General features: G+C 49.0%; 1 protein-coding gene across 1 annotated transcript in view; it reads right to left on the bottom strand.

Annotated features, from left to right (window-relative positions):
• The window catches only part of She (Src homology 2 domain containing E), a 22,168-nt gene extending 14,054 nt beyond the window's left edge, over positions 1 to 8,114 (bottom strand). Inside the window, exons 1-2 of the mRNA XM_050118715.1 lie at positions 7,364 to 8,114; positions 5,355 to 5,481 (exon numbers count right to left, since the gene is read on the bottom strand). Of these exons, the coding sequence (XP_049974672.1) occupies positions 5,355 to 5,481; positions 7,364 to 7,975 (739 nt within the window). The 5' untranslated portion in view covers positions 7,976 to 8,114. The remainder of the gene's footprint in view (positions 1 to 5,354; positions 5,482 to 7,363) is intronic.
• Between the last annotated feature and the right edge of the window lie 6,535 nt (positions 8,115 to 14,649).

Genomic DNA, 14,649 nt, shown 5'->3' with positions numbered 1-14,649 from the left:
AAAAAAACCAAACCAAAACAACAACAACAACAACAACAACAAAAAACAGGGCTCTCTTCATCCCAGCACTCAGGAGGCAGAGGCAGGCGGATCTCTATGAGTTCGAGGCCAGCCTGGTCTACAGAGCTAGTTCCAGGACAGCCAAGGCTACACAGAGAAACCCTGTCTTGAAAAACCAAAATAAATGAATATAAAAAAATAAAAACAGGGTCCCAGGGTTCTCTCTCAACAGTCAGAGTGGCTATGTTTGCTGGGCACATACATCACAGGTTCACATCACAGAAGCCCTGGAACTTACTGACAGGTGCTAGGCCTCTGCCCTGCAGGCCACTGAGTGGGTAGCCCAGACTTCTCTACCATACCTTACTTTGTGTGGATCTTTATGAAGAATTCTTCCTGCCATTTTTTATTAAAAAATTTAGATTTGCTAGATGGTGGTGGTGCACGCCTTTAATTGCAGCACTTGGGAGGCAGAGGCAGCTGGATCTCTGTGAGTTTGAGGCCAGCCTGGTCTACAGAGCTAGTTCCAGGAAAGGCACCAAAGCTACAGAGAAACCCTATCTCAAAAAACAAAACCAAAACGATTATATCCATTTACTTTTGTTTTGTGTATGAATGTTTTACCTGCACGTGTGTCTGCATCATGATTGTGCAGTGCCTGTGGAGGCCAGAGGAGGGCGTCAGATCCTCTGGAATGAGTTACAGACAGCTGTGAGGGCCATGTGGATGCTGGGAACGAAACCTAGACCCTCTAGGAGAGCAGTGAGAAATCACTGAGCTGTCTTTCCAGGCACAAATATAAATTTTAATTGTAATTCTAAATAACATATCTTTCCCCCTAATCCCTTTCATGTTTCCAAAGCCGCTAAACATGAAGCCTCATGAAGCTCAGGAATGGGGCTTCTAACAGTGCTCAAGTTTCTAATCTGAAGTTAGTATTTCTATCAGATAACTCGGGATACTTCAACAAAGGCAGATACAATTCAGATGCCCTGAAATGTACCTAGGAGAGACAGATTAAAGACTCAGCAGGGTGCAGTTCAATGGCAGAACTCTTCTGGGCAGGCACTGAGGCCCCCGGACCAAGCTCCAGCACTAAGAAAAACACAAGAATTCATGTGGAGTTTTTTCTAACATGCTGGAGTTGTTCTTCAGACCTGACTATTTAAACAAACTGATAAAACCACTTGGAGGCAAAACAAAAATTTAAAAACAATCTTTGACAAGAGTTCAACAGTCAAAGCTGCCAGCTGCCAGCTGCCCTGGTAACGCCTGTTCAACTGAGTGATGTGGACAACTTATTTTACTTCCTGGACCTAGGTTTCCTTGACTGGTGTTGGAGCATTTGGTAAGGTTATTTGGCAAGTCTGGAACCTCAAAGCCCTTGATGAGCAGCAGTGTAATGCTTCCTGTGGGAAGAATCCTCGCACTAATTGACAGCTGTCTGAGAAGTCTCCTAAAGACCTGCCTAGTGTGTAACTTTCAATTTTGTGGCTAAAAGCCACATTGCTGAATTACATAGAATGCATGTATCAGCTGCTCAGGGAAAATGCTCCTAAAATTTAGTGGAAGAGTGACAGGCTTCTGCTAATCTCCTGCACCCAGGCCTGCATTTTTATGCACATAAATGAGTGCTCTGTCTCCAGTGCCACACGGCCCAGACATACTTAAAATGATACCTACACAAACACTGCAGACTTGACCTGATGTGGAATTTCTCTATGTATGTTGTGAATGACACTGGTTAATAATAATAATAAACTTACTTGAGCCTGTGATAGGGTAGAATAGAGCTAGGTGTGTGTGGGGGGAGGACTAAACTGAATGCTGGGAAAAAGAAGGTGGAGTCAAGAGAAACCATGTATCCCCACCGCAAACAGACGCCGGAACTTTACCTGGTAAACCACAGCCTCGTAGCGATACACAGATTAATGGAGATGGGTTGCAAATAATATGGCTTCTTTGTGATTATTTTGGTTCTGGGCAGCCAGAAACGAACAAGTGGCCTTCTACAACACTGACCCAAAGCGAGGCTGTCCCTCTGTTCCAATTCACATGATATACCAATGTAAAAATCGAGCCTGGGATAGTAGCACATACCCCAAGACTTGAGTATGTCTGGGCCATGTGGCAATGGGGACACAGCACTCACTCTGGAGTGGCAGACCTCAACTCGAATTCTTCATCTATTCTGAAAAAAATCTTGTGAAGTCAAAGGAGAGACTGTAATCTCAGCACTTGGGAGGCTGAGGAAGGCAGAGAACAATAAATTCAAGGACAGCATCACTACATAGCAAGACCCTTCCTCAAAACTAATCAATGAACAAAAGCCAATGGGAACCAAAATAGCAGGCACAGTGGCTGGGGTCTATATCCCAGGATTTGGGAGGCTGATGCAAAAGGCCAGCCTGGGTTTCTTAGGAAATAGGCGTTGCTGAGTGTGGTGGTAAATGCCTTAACGCCAGCCGAGGCAGGCAGGATCTCTGAGATCCAGGTCAGCCTGGTCTATAGAGCAAGTGCCCGGACAGACAGGACCACATAGAGAAACCCTGTCATGAAAATCAAACAGAAAAGTTTAAGAACTATAGTGAGCAGACCTTGTCTCTTAAATAAAAAAGTGCATACTTTTTACAAAAGCATGTGTGTGTCTGGATGGTTTGGCAGGTAAAGGTGCATGCTCTCAATTGACCTGGGGTAGAAGGAGAGACTAACTCCTGCTGGCTGCCCTCTGATTTCCACACAAGAACCCACACACCAGATAGATAAAGTCTTGCAAGCGGGACAAGCCTGGGGTCCTCTATGCTTGTTTTCACTTGGTAAAACAGGGGATGGTTAGTCCCTTTAGAGAGCTTTTGAGGCGACAAATCCAAGAAAATGAAACTGGGGATGCAGTTCATTTGCGAATTGCTGATTTACTATGCTCAAAGTTCTGGCTGGGTTCAATCCCCAGCAGGGGGTGGGTGGGTGGCGGGTGCCTAGAGGGAAGCATTTGTGGGTGGCCGCACTCCTGGGCTTTCCTGACTGGTGCACTTCTTCTCGCCCCCTGCAAAGAAGCTACTTCCCTATCCTTTTCTTTGGGGGGGGGGGGCAGTGGTAGTGTTTTCAAGACAGGGTTTCTCCGTGTAGCCCTGGCTGTCCTGGAACTTGATCTGCAGATCAGGCTGATCTCAAATTCAAAAATCCTTATGCTTCTGCCCCCGGAAAGCTGGGATTAAAGGTGTGAGCCACGCCCCCCTCAAATAAAGAAGTTATGCTTTTGCAGCCAGTGGAGGTTACTACAGAGTCACAACTGGTCAAACACAGAAAACAAGTGACTGTGGATACGCACCCCCCTCCCAAAGGGGCATCTACAACATAACTATTACAGCCAAGGTTCAGGGGACACGGTGGGAGAAGGGGAGGAGGGAGGGTAAGAGGCGAGGACCAGGAGGAATGCTATAGCCATGTCTTCTGGACCTGACAAGCCCAGGATGCCCGTGCCTCGGTGCTCAGCCCTGCGCCCACGTGCATGTGGCAAACACTAGTGGGAAGCAGTAGGCTTTATGTATATTATATTTATATAGTTATACATATGTGTCATGTATTTTATATGCTATAGAAGATGCCATGCGTTTGAGAGAGGGTGGGGTAAGGACGCAGGAGGAGTTGGAGGGAAGGAGTGGGTGTGACCATAATGCATTGTACTTACGTATGAAATTCTAAAAATAAAAAGGAAATCAAACATTTTCCTTGGTTATATGTAAAAGTCAATCCTTTCCCTTGTTCCGTTTCTAAAACTTTGTAAAAGTGACTTCGTTCTCACTTCCTTTCATTCACAGACTTCATCAGGGGCCACAGTCCAGTGACCTGCAGGGTCACAGCCTGGCCAGGGCACACCCTCCCCAGCGTGGTACCTTATCTCTGTGAGCAGGGAAGCAGGAAATGGAGCCGAGCTTTCCTGTCTCTCGTTCTTGCCTGTCTTGGCTTTCCAGGGTGTGCCAGTTACCTCTCTGCTAGCCTCTGCAGGGACTGGAAAGCTCGTCCGTGTGTTTCAACACAGTAAAGTCCTCCACACGTGAACAGGACACGTGAGTCAGCACTCAGGAGCCACAGACTTCATTACGGGTGCTTACTTTAAAACTCCCAAATAAATCTGAACAACTAGTTTGATATTTTGCTTACATACTCCTCACCAACTTATGAGAACTGAGTAAAAGAGAAAGGTTTGACACCAAGACCCACACGAGGTTTGTTCAGCCCATAGACTGGGACTGGGACTTGGAAAACAACAAGATTAGTTTAGTTTTCTGTGATTTGCCTGGAGTGGCTGACAGCGATTGTTAATTTTCTCCTAGTAATTAATTGCTTTGTTTCAGTGTTGAAGAACTTGAGATAAATCTTCTACCACAGTAGAAAAAAAATTATATTTCATCTGCAACGTTTACAGATTGAATCCCTGAAGTATATATTCGTACGGAGTAATAATCTCCATTATGATGCCAATGCTTTTGAATGTGGCCAAGGTATGTATATCCGTGTAGGCAGAGGCTGCTTGTTCGTTCCCGGCTGCCCAGACCCGACATAACCACACAGAAACTCTACTAATTAGAGCACTACTTGGCCTACTAGCTCAGGCTCTGTCAACCTGTTGGCAATGTTAAAAACGAAGGGTGTGAGGCCAAGAGACAGCTCTGTGGGTAAAGGCACCAGCGTGGTGGGGCGGCCCGAGGTTGAGAAGCAAGAACCGCCCCCTACAAGCTGACTTCTGACTCCCACCCTCACTCGGTGGCACGAGAGCATCCAAATAAAATGTAATAAATTTTTTAGAAGGTCAAGGCTACAGACTGAGCAGACTCTCAAATGCCATCTTGTACAAAACCAGAAAAACTTAAAAACAAAACTCTTCAAGTTCTTACAACTCTGAAGGACACCAAAAGATTTGGATCTAATATCTGTTTCTTCCATTCAGCAGAATCTGATTAAATTGTTCTCTTCCCCGTATATCATCTGTCTATCTACTATCTATCTGTCTATCTACTATCTATCTATCTATCTATCTATCTATCTATCTATCATCTATCTCTCTATCATCTATCTATCTATCTATCTATCATCTATCTATCTTTCTATCTATCTATCATCTATCAATATTTCTCTATTTTTTTGGAGGCAGGGTCTCTCTACATAGCCCTGACTGTCCTGGTATTTACTACACAGGCCAAGGTGGCCTTGAACTCACAGAGACCCTCCCGTCTCTGCCTCTCAAGTGCTGGGATTAAAGGCATGTGCCACACACCCACCCCTGGTTACCATTCTCCAACACTCTGAATGAGAATGATATTTCTGTCCTCATCAGGCAGACCCCAGTCACACACCTGTTATCATCTGCTGTGCATCGTAGGGTTCCATGTAGCCGTCGTTTTCACCCACTCTCTCTGCGTCCCTTTGACCTTTTGTCCGTTTGGCATCATATGGGTCAGCGTAGTCTTCTAAAATGATGACCTGTCCAATGAGAAAGGACAGTTGCTAAGGATTTCCCAGATAGGAAAATGGCAAGAGCATCAAAATGGCTGCTGAATACTCCCACAGGTCCAATGAGTCAAAACCTCTCATCAGTTCTGACAGCTTTTGTAGTTGATCACGTATCTTTGCAAGACAAACTTTCTTCTGTGCCTTGCTTGTGTGTTAAGAGAGTGGCAGGACATACAGTGGGTAGGGGAGGGTATCTGGGGCCTCAGTGCACGGAGAAGAACTGTTCTACCACAGACTGGGAGCTCCGAGTCTCCTGCCAGCTAAGCAATACAGACCCAGTGAGCCGGTCACTTCACAGCACCAAGGTGATTGATTCAAAAGGAGTCCAACACCTGCTTCCTGGCCTCAAGGATTTTTACGGGCTCCAAAGAGACGGGCATCACAGGTTAGCATCGAACAGTACCCCAGAAGTTTCGGGTTCCTGAATCCACAGGGAGAGTGATTAAGCAGCTACGACAGACAGAACTTTGATGATATTTGTGTGCAAGAGCATCTGTCATTCCAAACCACAGGGTGTATGGAGGTGTTCCGTGTGCACGGCAGTTCTGTTCTGGAGTGGCTGCTAACACTACAGGGGTGAGACCCCGACTCAGGGAGGAGGCCTGGTCCCTGCTCCACAGTCTCTAGGAAGCTCACGAGGAAGTAATTCAGACAGTTAAGGGAGAAGTGAAGAGAAGAGGACAGACTGAAGGAATCTGTCACCTCGGAGAAGACAGCCTAAGAAATGCCAGTCACCCACAAGTGACACCCACAAGAGGGAACTGTGACTGCCACTAACTCCATCCCATCCTCCTTGAAGCCTGCTCCACATGCTGTAACTCGGATACATCAAGGAAGGTAGGGGTAACACTCAGTCCTTGCCCCAACAGTGAGGTACGCCACCCAGTTATATATGAGATGCTTCCAGCTCCATCTTCCTGTGGCTCTGCTCAGTGCCTGGAACAGGACAGGCACTCGGATCTCTGTAAACTCTTGAATGGAGCAATGGACAGAGGCACCCAATACATGCCACCTCACACAAGTTTGTGGCAGTCTAGGTCAGCTTGTTGTAAGTCAATAGGAAATTTAAGCCCCTCACCAGGAAGCGGTTGCTTGGGCTGAAGCCTAAAACCTGGGTGGGAGCTCTTCTCTCTCCCCATTCCTCACAGGGCAGAAAGCCCAGCTCTGCCCTGCATGGATGGAGAGTTGGCTCACAGGTCCCCCCCCCCCCTTTACCTTTCCCACACTGGACAGCACCCAGAAGCCCTCTGGTGACTAAGATGCCGGAAACACCTTCTTCTCTCCTGATCTGCAATTTCCTTAAGGGCATTTCCTCGTTAAGGATGTTGAGCCCCCATCCTCCCCCCCCCCACGCCCCAGTGCATGGCCCGTACTCTATAGCACAGCAATAATCACAGAATGAATGGAAGGCCTGTCTTCTTGGCGATGCTGGAACTCTGAGAGGCTTGAGAGATGGAACTCACACTTTACAGTTCCTGTGTGCTCAGGAGTCTACAGAAGTCTAGCCTTGGTACCCCTTGATGACAAACTTGAAAACAAGGACCAAAGTACACGTATACCACACCTATAAAAGGGCTGGTTTCTATCCCTTCCCTTCAACTGCCCTTCTAAACCCACGAACAAAAACCAAACACAACAAACAATGAAGTCAAGGTCTTGAAGCCTGGGCAAAAATCTTTCCAAAAGAAAATAAGTCTAATGATATTTAAACGGTCACTTGGGAGTCAGAATGGACTCAGGGAGGACCTTGGAAAACATCTTGAACTTATCTTACGCATAAGGAATACTGGGGTTCAACAGGCTCCCGTGTGCCCCCAGCACTGAGAGGTAGGTAGAGACGCTGGCTTCCTACCGTGTCTTGCTGTTTCATTATCTTGGCCTTGTCCAGCTCGGGGCCCAGGGAGGACGGTGAAGAGGACGCAGAGGAAGAGGAGCTGCTAGAGCTGCTGGTGCTGCCGCCACCCGGGTAGCCGCTCTTACCATTCTTCTCCTGTGTGTCCACCTTGATGAGCCTGCTGATGTAGGTGCTGCAGCCCGCGCTCTTGGCCACGGCGCCCCGGTGGGGCTCCTCCTCAGTGGTAGCAGCGGTGGCGGTGGCGGTGACCCGGGAGTTCTTACGACCCTTGCCGGCCGCAGCCTGGATCAGACCCTGCAGGCTGTCCCGGGACAGCCGGCTGTCCTTGAGGGGTCCGCCGCCCGCCCTGCTGCCCCCCAGCTCGGCCGCCGAGTTCTTCCGGCCCTTGCCCGGGACGGGGGCCGCGCCGCCGGTCTCCGAGTTCTTGCGCGGCTTGCTGCCCGCGCCCCCGGGCCTGGCGCGCTCCGACGCGGTCTTCAGGGTCAGCGGGAACTCCTTGAACCACTTGGCGGCCATCAGGGGACCCGGGAGCGTCGAGGCCGCGGAGCAGACGAGCGAGGAGGCCCAGCCGAGACACCGAGTGGCGCCAGGGGCCGGGGGCCGCCGCATTCCCCGGGGCTGGGCGCTGGAGGCCGCCGCGAGCTCCTGGCCGTAGACGCGCGCCCGGCAGGGTGGGAGCCTGGGCGCGGAGCTGGACGCGCGGGCGGCGGGCGCGGGGGCGGACTGCCCTGTCCTCTGCGCTCCCGCTCGCGGCCGCCGGGCGCCGGGGCTTCCCCTGCTTTTCCTCCTGAGGTGGGCGAGGCCGAGCCCACGGAAGCCCCCGGCAGCCCTGCCCACACTCCCAGCGACGACGGCGGCCGCGGCGCCCGGGCGCCCGCCTCACGGTGGACGCCCAGGACGGACGGGCGGACGGCTGCGCCCCTCCCTCGGCAGCGCCGGGGGCCCCCTTCTGCGGACGGGACGGGTGCGGGGAGAGTGACCTGGAGTCGCCTCCCGGACGACTGTGGCGAGCGCCCGCGCCGCTTCCCTCGCCCGCCTGTCCCGCACGCGTCCGGGCGCGGCCGTCCCTGGGCGCACGGAAGCGGCGCGAGGGGCGAAGGCTCGAAGCTCGGTTGGGCGGCCGCGCACGGCTGCTGCGGGGCGGCGACCGGGGTGACGACCGCGGTGACAGCCCCCAGGGAGCCCCTGTGGGAGGAAGAGCGTGGCGGCCCTGACCGGCTTCCGACAGAGAGCGCGCCCTCTCGCTGGTTGGGGTTCTCAGTCTTGCTCTTTTCTCAAAGCGATTTCAAAGCTTGGGGTTAAGAAGATTAAGTATGAACATGACAAGAAATCTTTTCGTTAAAAAAATGAAATGCGGCAGTTGCTTACAAGCCTTCATTGGTAGGCTTGAGTACTTCGAGTCAGAAAATGGATCTTTTTCCCCCATACAGTGGCAACATTCTTGGGGTGCTGCTCTTCTTCCCCGCCCCTCTTCCCACCCTCTCCCTCTCCTACCTAACCCAAATTTGCCTCCAGTTCTGTGCACTGGAGGATGACCGTGAACTTCTGCTCCTCCTGCCACCACTTTGCACCTGGGATGGCAAAGGGTGTGCCACCGCTGCGGATTTCCCTTGGTGCTGATTACGGAACCTAGGGTTCCATGCACATTAGATAAGCACTCTACCAACCGAGCGACGTCTCCAGCTCTGTGCAGTTTATGACAGACGTCAATTCCTGATCTCAGAGGTGTAACTATCTCTCTTCCTCCGATTCGCCTTTATCTTAGCTGCAAGAGTTTACCATTTGCCTGCTCAAACTCTAATATAATCGTCTTCGAAAGTAAAAATAAAATAAAACCACATAACACAAATAAAGTCACAAAGTAAAAATAAAACAACACCACATACAACAACAACAACAAAACCCCTAAATGTACTACAAAGACAGGCAGCAGGTTCAAATGTCCAAGCTACAAGCTGTGGGAGCTGGATGGCACCTGCCTCTATCAGCCAGCTTGTGGGTGGTGATTGACCAGGTGGAAAAAAAAGCAGGCTCAATCTGACCGTTCAGATGCTAAAAATTCATCTTAATTTAAATTGAGGTGTAATTTGGATGCCACAAAATTCAGCTACTTCTAGGGTTTTTAATCTGCTGAAGGCTCACTCCTAATCTGATTTGAAGACATAGCCACCTAATAGGTGTGGAGATAGTTCGGCCGTGATGTGCTTGGCATGTTGGCGTGGGAACCTGAGCGGGAAAAGAAAGCCCTTGGGAAGCACACGCGTGTAATCCCAGTGCTGCAGAAGCGAAGGGAGAAAAACAGGGCTCCATTGCCAGCTAGCCCACCCTAATGGGCAAGCCCCAATCCAATTGAGACCTCACAAGAAACAAAGTAGACATTGTTGAGGAAGGACATTCAAGGTTGACTTCCGGCCTGTAAACGCGTACAAACATGTCCCCCACCACTCTTGAATATCTACACAAACACACACATGCACACATGCCAAAAAAAAAAAAAAAAAAACACCATTCCAGAAAAAAATTTAGGATTTAAATAGCAGCTTTGAATACTGAAGAAATTTATTTTTTCAGGCTTGATGGGGTGGTACATGCCTGTAATCCCAGCCCTTGGGAGACTGAGGTAGGGGATCATGCCAGCTCCTGGCCACTGTATTAACATATTAGCTAATTTCTCTTAAAAAGAAACTTAGTATTTATTAGCAACTCCTCCTCAGCCCCCCTCCATAGGCAATGTCGTATCAGCTGGTTCTCCAGTCTAGAGGAACAGAAAACACACACACACACACACACACACACACACTTGTTGGTTTACAGAATAGTCTCACACCAGAGGAGCCAAGACCCTGGCAGATGTTCAGTCCATCATGCTGAATGTCTCACCAGTCCCAGGCACAGAAGAGTCCTGGAGACTCAGGGTCTTGAGTCTGTGTTGAAAGTGTTGTGATCCAGCTGCCCTCACTCCCCCTGACTGACAGCGGAACTTCCTTGTGGTCTGTAATTGACAAGGATGTTTGTGTTCTTTCTGGTTGGTGGTTCTCCACAGAAGGAGTAGAGGTATAAAAGGTTGCTGGGCAAACTGAAGGTTGCTGTTCTTCCACCTGAAAAGAAGCCTCAGTGTCTCAATCCCGGCACCCGGCACCCCTCACCCCTAGTCTCGGCTATGCAGGCTGCTCTAGCTGTAGCAGGAAGCTGGATAAGATGTTCTAATACCAGCAAGGGATGTAGTAAGAAAGGCTAGATGAACTTGCCTGTAGGGTGAAGGCAAGCAGGCAAAAGGCAGGCTTTCTTCTTCTATGCCCTTTGTAGCTGGGCTGCCGCCAGAATGTGCCCACAGCGCTATCAAGAAAGTCCCTCATAAAAGTGTCCGGCAGCTCGTCTTCTGCTTGGTTCGAGATCCAATCAAGTTGACAACCAAGTTTGGCCATCATAGCTGCCACCCTGTTTTGTTTTTACATGTTGGTTCTGGAAGTTTTATGTCATTGGAATCACACACGTGGCCTCTTCTGTCTGTCTTCTTAGCATCCTCTCTGAAATCCATGCGCGCTGCATGCATGCGTACCCTTCATCCACTTTACATTGTCCAGTGATATTCCATTGTACGGTGCCCGTGTGCGGCTGATGACATTTGGATCACTCCCACTTTTGGGTACTTATAAAAATGCTGTGAATATTGGGAAAAAGTTCTTTTTTTTTTTTTTTTTTGATTTTCGAGACAGGGTTTCTCCTAGCTTTTGGTTCCTGCCCTGGAACTAGCTCTTATAGACCAGGCTGGCCTCGAACTCACAGAGATCCACCTGCCTCTGCCTCCCAAGTGCTGGGATTAAAGGCGTGCGCCACCACCGCCCGGCTGGGAAAAAGTTCTTATGTGGATATATGTTGGACTTTCTCAAGACTGAGATGACCACCAAGTCACGTGGTAACTCAGTTTTAACTTTCTGAGAAACTGACAACCCCTTTTTCCACACTGTCTGTACCGTTGTACAGCAACAGCATGCCAGGTCCTCCACACCTGGACACTGCTGGAGTCGCGTGTCTTGACTCACAGCGCCTATGCATGTTTTTGTGTTGCAATTCTCTAGCAGCTAAAGATGTGGACCGTTTAGCTAGGTGTTAGAATGTGCCGGAAATCCCAGAACTTGGGAAGTGGAAGCAGTAGGGCCGGGGGGTTTAAGGCCAGTCACCTGAGAGACCGTCTTAGTTACTGTTCTATTGCTGTGAACGGACACTATGATCAGGACGATTGTAAAATAAAGCATTTAAGTGGGAGCTTCCTAACAGTTTTGGGGAGTTGCCCACTGTTGTCGTGGTGAGGAGCATGGCAGCAGACAGGCACGGTGCTGGAGCACTGAGACTTGGGCTGGCATAGACTTTTGAAGTCCCCAAAGCCAACCCCAGTGACACACCTCCCCCAGCAAGTACCCACCCACTGCAACAAGGCCACACTCTCAATCCTTCCCAAACAGTTCTACTAACAGGTGACTAAGCATTCAAATATATGAGCCTATGGGGGCCGGTCTCATTCAGAGCTTTTTTTGTTTGTTTGTTTGTTTGTTTGTTTTGTTTAAGACATGGAACATCCTTTTGCTATTTGTATCATTTTGGAGAAATATTTCAGATTGTTTACTTTTTGGTTCATCTTCTTACTGACTTGTAAAGTTCTTCCCATATTCTTACTTTTAAAAAGCAAGCAAGGACCAGAAAGATGGCTCAGCAACCACCATATCTGAGAACCTCAGTTCTGTCCCTGGGACCCACAGTAGAAGGAAACAACTGATTCTTTCGAGTGCGCGCGCGCACACACACACACACCACTCTAAATAAATAAGTGTAATTAAAATTTTAGTAAACAAAAATTAAGAAATGAAACATTTAGAAACTTCCTCAGACCCCCACACTGGAAGTGGAGGAGCTTGGCACTCAGGTATTGGGTTAGATTACAGACTGTCAGCAACAGCAGCAAGTCTCTAGTCTCCTAAGTCTCTAAGACTCCAGTGCACTGGTTCTCAAACCTGTGGGTCGAGACCCTGTTGACAAGCCTCTATCTCTAAACTTACCTATATTACAATTCATAGCAGAAGTAAAATTACAGTTATGAAGCAGCAACGAAAATAATTTTATGGTTGGGGTCACACAGCATGAGGGATTGTATTAAGGGGTCACAGCATTAGGAAGGTTGGGAACCAGTATGCTAGGGGATCATGGAGAAATGACCAGATTCTCGTCTCTGAGCTTTGGGGCCTCCTTTTCCGATTTCTGTTGGGGACTAAATGAGGTTGTGTAAGAGCCCTCTCATCGTGACCCCAGGCAGGCCAGTGAGGCACCTTGGGCTGAGCCTATACCTGGGAGGTCTTTGTGCTTACCCATGTCTGAAAGACTGTCCACATTTCCATGGGCCGACAGGAAGTTTGAGCAGTCTATGCCCAGTTTCCCCATCAACTTTTTCATCCATTCCGAAGGGTTTTCTTGGCTGCTTTTGACTTTATTTAGATTTCTTTGCCCACAAAGCTGTTGTTTCTCCCCACAGTTGGGAACATTTTAGAGAAAAATGTTCCTCTTTAATATTTAGCACTTTAGCTGGGCCTGGTGGTGCATGCAAGTAATCCCAGAACATGAAAGGTAGAGGATTGAAATATTAAGAATTTAAGACCATCTTTGACTACCTAGTGCATTTAAGGCCATCCCACACTACAGGAGACCTTGTCTCAAAAAACTAAAACAAATCAACAGCAGTAATATTAATAAGGATGCTAATACTAATAGTAATACAAATATCAATACTAGTCTTAAGCCAGCTGTTAACTTGAGCACTGTGGTGGCAGAGGTAGGTAGTTCTCTATGAGTTTGGGGCCAGCCTGGTCTACACATGAGCTCCAGGTCAGCCAAAGGTACGCTCACTTTGTCTTTAAAATTAGTAAATAAGCAAATAAAACAAAAATAAGTAGATTACTAATATTGTTGTAATTTGTAATTCTCCTAAAGTGGAGGAAAAATAGCACTGTGGCATCGGGTTGACAGCTTTCTCCTCTCTAGGAGCAAAGTGAGGGCTGTGGTGGCTCAGGGCTGAGTTGTTCAGTTGGTGACGTGAGCTTTGATTGCCCACCCATGTGATTTAGCTGGGCTGTAGCTCAGTGGCTGGGCACGGGCTCCACCTCCGCCATCACGGAAACCAAGCAAAGATAAAGCCTCACAGACTGGAAGGAGCCACCAACAGAAGGTTCAGAAATGCCCAGGTATCTGTCCTTTAGTGGCCGGAAGTGCCCGGTCTCACTCCACTCTCCTCTCTGGGACTGGCTTTTATTTACTTTTTGTTTTGATTTTTAATTGCATTTATGGGGCTAGAGAGATGATTCGGTGGTTAAGAGCTCGCGCTGCTCTTGCAGAAGGTCTGAGTTTGGGTCTCAGCACCTCCGTAATAGCTTACAGCTGTCCAGAACTCCAGCCCAGGGAACCCAGCACCCTCTTCGGACCTCCAAAGGCCAGGCACGAACACAGTGTGAACACATATGTACAGGTAAAGCAATCATAGGGATACAAATAAGCAAATCGTTAAAAAAAAAAGTGTATATATGAATGTGTACACATGCCCTGGTGTGTGAGGGTCAGAGGAAAACTTGGGACATACTCTATTTCCACTGTGAGTCCTGGGGACTGAACCCAGGTTGTCAGGCTTGGTGGCTTTTGTCTTTATCCACTGAGCCACCCCACAAGCCCTATAACAAAGCTTCTAAACAGGGTTGTGATGAGCCAGAAAGACGGTGACCTAAGTTTGATCCCTGGAACGCTCATGGAGAAGCCAGATGTGGTGGCCTGGCGTGCACGGTGCTGCAGCAGAAACTGGGATGGTCATGGAGAAGCCAAATGTGGTGGCCTGTAGCGTGCGCCATGGCGCTGTCACGTCGTGGGCACAAAGCCTGGGCGCCTTTTGCTGTTCCATGTCAAACTTGGTAAACAACTTGTGCGCATGCGCGCGAGCCCCCCCCCCCCAAGGCGGGGAGGATTTCGATCTGTCCATCCGATCTTGGCCAATCATAATTTAGCACGATCACTCCATTCTGGCCTGAGCCATTGGGTTGATGACACGTCAGGGCTTTGTCTGGCACCGTATATATTCTTCTGCTTCCACGGGGACAGGGTCTTCTTGCCTCTCTCAATTCTCAAGTGTAAGTGCTCCAATAAAGTGTGTTCTGAGAAGAATCCTGTGTGGCCGTCTCTTCTGCTGGCGGAAGTGGTGTGCCGCAGTGGCCTGGCATGCACGGTGCAGCAGCGGGAAGGAAAGAACTTGC

The sequence above is a fragment of the Alexandromys fortis genome, unplaced genomic scaffold (assembly GCF_014885135.2).
Source record: "Alexandromys fortis isolate MF-2015 unplaced genomic scaffold, M_Fortis_MF-2015_v1.1 scaffold_152, whole genome shotgun sequence".
Classification (NCBI taxonomy): domain Eukaryota; kingdom Metazoa; phylum Chordata; class Mammalia; order Rodentia; family Cricetidae; genus Alexandromys; species Alexandromys fortis.
This window is presented reverse-complemented; position numbering and strand designations above follow the sequence as displayed.